Source organism: Propithecus coquereli, unplaced genomic scaffold (assembly GCF_000956105.1).
Source record: "Propithecus coquereli isolate 6110/MARCELLA unplaced genomic scaffold, Pcoq_1.0 Scaffold513, whole genome shotgun sequence".
Classification (NCBI taxonomy): Eukaryota; Metazoa; Chordata; class Mammalia; order Primates; family Indriidae; genus Propithecus; species Propithecus coquereli.
The window spans coordinates 460,664-467,495 of NW_012150986.1; the positions used below are offsets into that span (position 1 = coordinate 460,664).

A 6,832-nucleotide genomic window follows, 5' to 3' on the forward strand; every position below is an offset into this window, starting at 1 on the left:
AAGACTGATGAAAATATAATCAGGCACATGGAGGATGAACTTGACATTTTTGAGGAAAATGAGAAGGAAAAGATCTAAAAAGAATTAGAACTTGTAGAACACAGGGACCATGACATTTTCACTTCTATTTTTGAGCAGTGTGCTGGCGCTCAGCACAGATCATGTCTGTGGAATATAATACCTTGTACGGTTTTCCCCAAGTAATCACCACGCCTCTCTTTATTGATGACATGCTGATATATCTTCCCGGTGGTGATGTTGTTGTCTTTATACAGATTAATATCCAAAAATCTCTCATAATTTCCAAGATCTAAATCAACTTCTCCACCATCATTTAAGACGAACACTTCACCTAGGATTAAAAGGAGATGTAAAAATTAAAAATTTGCTCCCAATAGATTATTTTTCAAAGATGGACACATTTTTATTAAGGAGGTAGCAAAAGATGTATTTATAAACCATATTCTGTCACCATCTCCTTATTTTGATGGGGAAATTTAACAATTCAATTCTACCCATGAAAATACATCAGAAAAATTCTGGTATGCTATTTATCATGGTATGTTTTTTAATCCTATTGAAATTCTGTCCTCAAGATTTAGCTTTTCCAAACTCATCATATGCAACATGAAAAAAGGACTTTAAAAGAGCAATTTTAAAAACAAATAGCAATTTCTTTCAAAGCATCGGTATCCTGGGGTCTGGAAGTGGCATACGGAAGTTCTGCTCGATTCCCATCTTGGTTAAAGCCACAGTTAGACAGTAGATGGCAAAGCAGGGCCACAGTTAACCCATGGGGCAACCTGGTGAAAGGGAGGGAAAAAGCCAGTATGTGCCATAAGCCACCGGCACTGTGATAAAGGACATAAGTGTAGACTTCATCACATAAGGAGCACCCACCTTGACTACTGGGCACATCTCTAGATCTCTATTGTCACTTGAGGGCACTGACCAGAGTTGAATGCTCCAAAGCCACCTCCTAAGTCTCTAACCTCTCCCTGATTAAGAAAACAATATCATTTACTCCTACTGCTAGATGTTCACAGCAAAAAAGAAGGCTGACTAGCTTACAAATTTAATCAGAAATCTTTTATACCCTCATTTATGTCTCCCTTATAAGTTATGTAACTGTGGTCTGGAAGATTAACTTTAAGGACACAAGAGCAAATTGATGGCCAGGTGCGGTGGCTCACGCCTGTAATCCTAGCACTCTGAGGCCAAGGCAGTAGGATTGAGTGAGGCCAGGAGTTCAAGACCAGCCTAAACAAGAGAGAGACCCCGTCTCTACTAAAAATAGAAAAAATTAGCCGGGCGTGATGGTGCATGCCCATAGTCGCAGCTGCTTGGTAGGCTGAGGATTGCCTGGGCCCAGGAGTTGAAGGTTGCAGTGAGCTATGATGATGCCATTGTACTCTAGCCCAGGTGACAGAGACTTTGTCTCCAAAAAAAAAAAAAAGCTCACGCCTGTAATCCTAGCTCTCTGGGAGGCCGAGGCGGGCGGATTGTTTGAGCTCAGGAGTTCGAGACCAGCCTGAGCAAGAGCGAGACCCCGTCTCTACTAAAAATAGAAAGAAATTAATCGGACAACTAAAAATATATAGAAAAAACTAGCCGGGCATGGTGGCGCATGCCTGTAGTCCCAGCTACTCGGGAGGCTGAGGCAGAAGGATCGCTTGAGTCCAGGAGTTTGAGGTTGCTGTGAGCTAGGCTGACGCCACGGCACTCTAGCCTGGGCAACACAGTGAGACTCTGTCTCAAAAAAAAAAAGAAAAAAGTTGACATTTATAATAGTTATTCCAGGCAGTGAGAAATGTTAAGAGATACACATTACCTTCATGATAAAATAAAACAAAACAAAACCCACGTGCAAAAGGTACAATATTTCCAAAAGAGTTGACTAATTTGTAACGTCAGCGATCTGAACAATGTATCAATGACCACAAGAACATTCACATATTCACAAAGTAGGATCCAGCAACACACTTCTGGAACTACATCCTAATGAAATTACCCAAAAGACAAGAACTGCAGTCTAACCTAGTACTATAAGGGGGAAGTAGTTTTCTTTCATACCATGTTCATAAGGTGAAAAAGTGCCGGCGTCGATGTTAATATAGGGGTCGATTTTGATGGCAGTAACTCGGAGTCCACATGATTTCAGAATCGTCCCAATGCTGCTCGCGATGATCCCTTTACCAATGCCTGAGATGACTCCACCTGTGACCAGAATGTACTTCATTGGCAGAAGAGTGGCTGGGTGCCAGCACCCAGATACAACCTGAAAGGCAATACAATTAAGAGTCAGGGAAGAGAAACATTTTCATAAAGCAGAGAGTGCATTAAATGAGAATTTCAAAAGCACACAGCATTTTTCTATCTAAACTAAATACTTGGCCAGGCATGGTGGCTCACGCCTGTAATCCTAGCACTTTGGGAGGCCAAGGCAGGAGGATCACTTGAGGCCAGGAGTTCGAGACCAGCCTGAACAAGAGCAACACCATCTCTATAAAAAAAAAAAAAAAAAATAGAAAAATTAACCAGGCCTTGGCGTGCACCTATAGTCCCAACTACTCAGGAGGCTGAGGAAGATCACTTGAGCCAAGGAGTTTGAGGTTGCAGTGAGCTACGATGATGCCACAGCACTCTAGCCTGGGCAACAGAGCAAGACCCTGTCTCAAAAACAAAACAAAGCAATCAAACAGAAAATTAAACTAAATACTTGAACCTTTTGAAATGAAGTCTTATCTTCTAGGCATCTAATTTTTGTCACTATACAGAAAGATGTGGATATTTTCTGCAAGCAAAGTGCCTGGCTCTATTGCCCTGGCTTTCCCAAATGTGTCATGCAACAAAAACAAACTTTATCATGAGAAACCAGATTTCTCTAGAATTCAGAGGCAAGCTAAAATGTTTAAGAATTCAGACTCTGGGCCAGGCATGGTGGCTCACGCCTGTAATCCCAGCACTTTGAGAGGTCAAGGCAGGAGAATCACTTAAACTCAGGAGTTTGAGGCAGCATGCAGTGAGCTATGATGCCACCACTGCACTCCAGCTTGAGTGACAGAGTAAGACCGTGTGTCTTAAACGAAAAAAAAAGGAGAAAAAGAGAGAGAGAACTCAGACTGGAGTCAAATCTGTACAAACTACCTGGGCAAGTTCTTTATCCTTTCTGTGCCCGTTTCTTCACCTGGAAAGTGGAATAAAGATACCAATCCCTTGTAGCCAGGCACGGTGGCACACAACCATAGTCCCAACTACTTGGGAGGCTGAAGCAGGAGAATTACTTGAGCCCAGAAGTTTGAATCCAGCCTGGGCAACACAGCAAGACCCCTGTCTCAAAAAAAAAAATCGTTTAGAATATTATTCAACGCTAAAAAGAAACGGGCCTGAGGCCAGCCTGAGCAAGAGTGAGACTCCATTTCTACTAAAAATAGAAAAAATTAGCCAGGTGTGGTGGTGCGTGCCTGTAGTCCCAGCTACTTGGGAGGCTGAGGCAAGAGAATCACTTCAGCCCAGGAGTTTGACATTGCTGTGAGCTAGGCTGATGCCAGGGCACTCTAGCCCAGGTGACAGAGCGAGACTCTGTCTCAAAAAAAGAAATGGGCCATGAAGCCACAAAAAGACATGGAGGAATCTTAAATGCATATTACCAAGTGAAAGAAGCCAATCTGAAAAAGCTACAAACTGTATAACTCCAACTATACAACATTTTGCAAAAGACAAAGCGACAGAGAGAGTAAAAGGATCAGTGCCTGCCCGGTAGGAGAGAGGGCGGGATGAAGAGATAGCACAAAGGATTTTTAGGGCAGTGAGACTACTCTGTACCATACTGTAATGGTAGATACATGTCGATTAAACATTTATCAAGACCCATAGAATGGACAACACAAAAGAGTGAACCCTGATGTAAATAAACTATGGACTTTGCGGGATAATGATGCATCGCTGTAGGTTCACCGATTGTATAATAATAAATGTACCACTCTGGTGCAGATGTAGTGGGCGGGCTGGGTGTGGCAGGTTGGGGGGTGGGGACCAGGAGGTATATGGAAACCATGTACTTCCTGGTCAGTTTTGCTATGAATGTAAAATTGCTCTAACAAATAAAGTCATTTTTTTCTAAAAAAAAAAAAATCAATATTCAAATATGCCAACATTTTTAAAAAGCTACCAGACTCAATAACTGATTATGAGGAATAAATGATCACATAAATCATGACTGTGGGATCAGCAAACCATGGCGCACAGGTCAAAGCTATTTTTGTATGGTTTTAAAGCTACAATTTTAAATGATTGAAAAAAGATGAAAAGAAGAATATTTCCTGACACATGAAAACTGTGTGAAACTCAAATTTCCGTTCCGTGAATCAGGTTCTGTGGGCACACAGCCTGGTCCATTCGCTTACATATTGTCTGAGGCTGCTTTCCTGCCACAGTGGCACAGTTGAGCAGAGACTTTCTAACCCACAAAGCCTGAAATGTTTACTATCTAGCCTTTTACAGAAAATGTTTTCTGACCCCTGGTATAGAGGGTGGCACATAGTAAGGCCTTAATAAAAGTTAGCTATTAGCACCATTATTAATAATAATGGGCCAGGCGCGGTGGCTCACACCTGTAATCCTAGCACTCTGGGAGGCCCAGGCAGGCGGATCACTTGAACTCAGGAGTTCCAGACCAGCCTGAGCAAGAGTGAGACCCCAACTCCACTAAAAATAGAAAAAATTAGCCAGGCATGGTGGCGCATGCCTGTAGTCCCAGCTACTAGGGAGGCTGAGGCAGGAGGATCACTTGAGCCCAGGAGTTGGAGGTTGCAGTGAGCTATGATGAAGCCACTGCACTCTAGCCCAGGCAACAGAGCAAGACTCTGTCTCAAAAATAATAATAATAACGTATCCTTCTTCTTTTTTTTTTTTTAAGAGATGGAGTTTTGCTCTATCACCTAATCTGGAGTGCAAAAGCATGATCATAGCTCAATGCAGCCTCAAACTCCTGGGCTCAAATGATCCTCTCTCTTCCCTCAGCTGGAACTATAGGGGCACACCACCACATCCAGCTTTTTTTTTTTTTTTTTTGAGACAGAATCTTTCTCTGTTGCCTGAGCTAGAGTGCCCTGGTGTCAGCATAGCTCACTGCAACCTCAAACTCCTGATCTCATATTTTTCTGCCTTGGCCTCCCAGAGTGCTAGGATTACAGGAGTGACCCACCATGTCTGGCCTCAGGCTAATTTTTTTAAAAATACTTTTTTAGGGACTTTGTCTCACTATATTGCCCAGGCTGTTCCCAAACTTCTGGCCTCAACAATCCTCTGGCCTGGGCCTGCCAAAAGGCTGGGATTACAGGTGTGAGCCACTGTGCCCAGCCTAATAAGTGTACCTTTCTTAACTAAGCTTGCCAAACACTGAATCTTTTTCTTTACCCGGTAGTTTTACCATTTAAGCATATCCAAGCAGGAAAAAAATATTCCATCTTAAGGAAATTGTATTTGCCTCTTCTGCTGCCGTCTAATTCAAACCCTTTTGTTTTACAGGAAGCCCAATAACTTCTTGATTTTTTTTTGAATACTCTTGTTTTTCCCTTGAGTGTGTACGGGGGCCTTTTGCTCTTGTAATTTCACTATGTACATGAAAGTAGGCCCTTAACAGTATTATATGTGTATTTGTGTAGTCATGGCAGGCAAATGGGCAATTAAGACCGATAATATAAAATTACAGCTGCAGAGATAGAGAAAGAAGAGAAACTAACAAAAGCTAATAATTATAAATGCCATTTTCAATTATAATTCACAAATTTTTTAAAGTACTTGGAAATTAAACACAAATGCATTCAGGTAGGAGAGATTTCAGCTAACCATTTCTTTTCTGTCCTCCTCAAAGGAATGCCCATTCTAATTTTGTAGTTTCCTCTGCTTGTCTTCCAAAAGGAACTATCTTAACTTAAAGGTATAAAGTTGTCTCACTTCAGAGCTGTGAGTTCAGTTGGAACTAGCTGACCGTGGTCAGGGTGAGTAAACTTAAGCTATCCAAAATACACATGTCCCGTCCCGAACGGCCTCCCTAAGTCCCCGGGCCTGCCTTTCTCTACACAACAGTTGATCACGATCAGTGTCATTGCCCCTCCACTAGCCGCCTGGCCACTCACTTACCCAAGCTGTATTTATAGCCTTAAAGATTCTCAATCCAAACCCAAACCACTCCTCCTGGAGATCTAAAATGTATCTGAATATTCATCTTTTTCCACTCTTACTGGCCCAAGTAGTCACCAAGGTGATGATTTCTTCACAGCCCTACCTTACTCATCCCACTGTTGAAAATTTGTTCAATTTCGATAAGTGCCTGTCCTTGAGAGTCAGACAGCTTGGGTTCGAATCTTGACTCTGCACTCACAGCTATGACCCTAGACAAATTCTTCAATTGCTCAAAACCTTAATTTTCTAAATCCGTGCAGTACACATGGATGATAGTAACTACCTCAGAGAGCTGTGTGGGGATTTACAGAATAAGTGCTAAATTAAGGTTGGCTATTATCATTTTTCAGAGCTGCCTACTCACTGATTCAGTCAGCTCACAACCGTTTATTGAACATCTATTATGTGCTTAACATGTTCCCAGGTCCTGAGAATATAAGGATGAACGAAAAGTCAAAGTCCCTGCCCTCTTGGACTTCACCTTTCCTGTGGGATTAAGGGGCAAATAAATTGCACTCTAATTATACCTTATTCCCGCACTGTCATCCTGTTCAAATGACTCCCCATTTATAAAAGTTAGCAAAATTGCGAAATGCCATAGAGCTATGATCAAGAAAACTGGAGTACCTTCGTGTGAAGTCACATT

At 42.1% G+C, this 6,832-nt stretch overlaps 1 protein-coding gene across 1 annotated transcript in view; it reads right to left on the reverse strand.

Moving 5' to 3' along the window:
* Positions 1-3,197, reverse strand: part of CTPS2 (CTP synthase 2) — a 102,979-nt gene extending 99,782 nt beyond the window's left edge. The window contains exons 1-3 of the mRNA XM_012656639.1: positions 3,148-3,197; positions 2,074-2,278; positions 182-352 (exon numbers count right to left, since the gene is read on the reverse strand). Coding sequence (XP_012512093.1) covers positions 182-352; positions 2,074-2,239 — 337 coding nt within the window. The 5' untranslated portion in view covers positions 2,240-2,278; positions 3,148-3,197. The remainder of the gene's footprint in view (positions 1-181; positions 353-2,073; positions 2,279-3,147) is intronic.
* Positions 3,198-6,832: the final 3,635 nt, after the last annotated feature.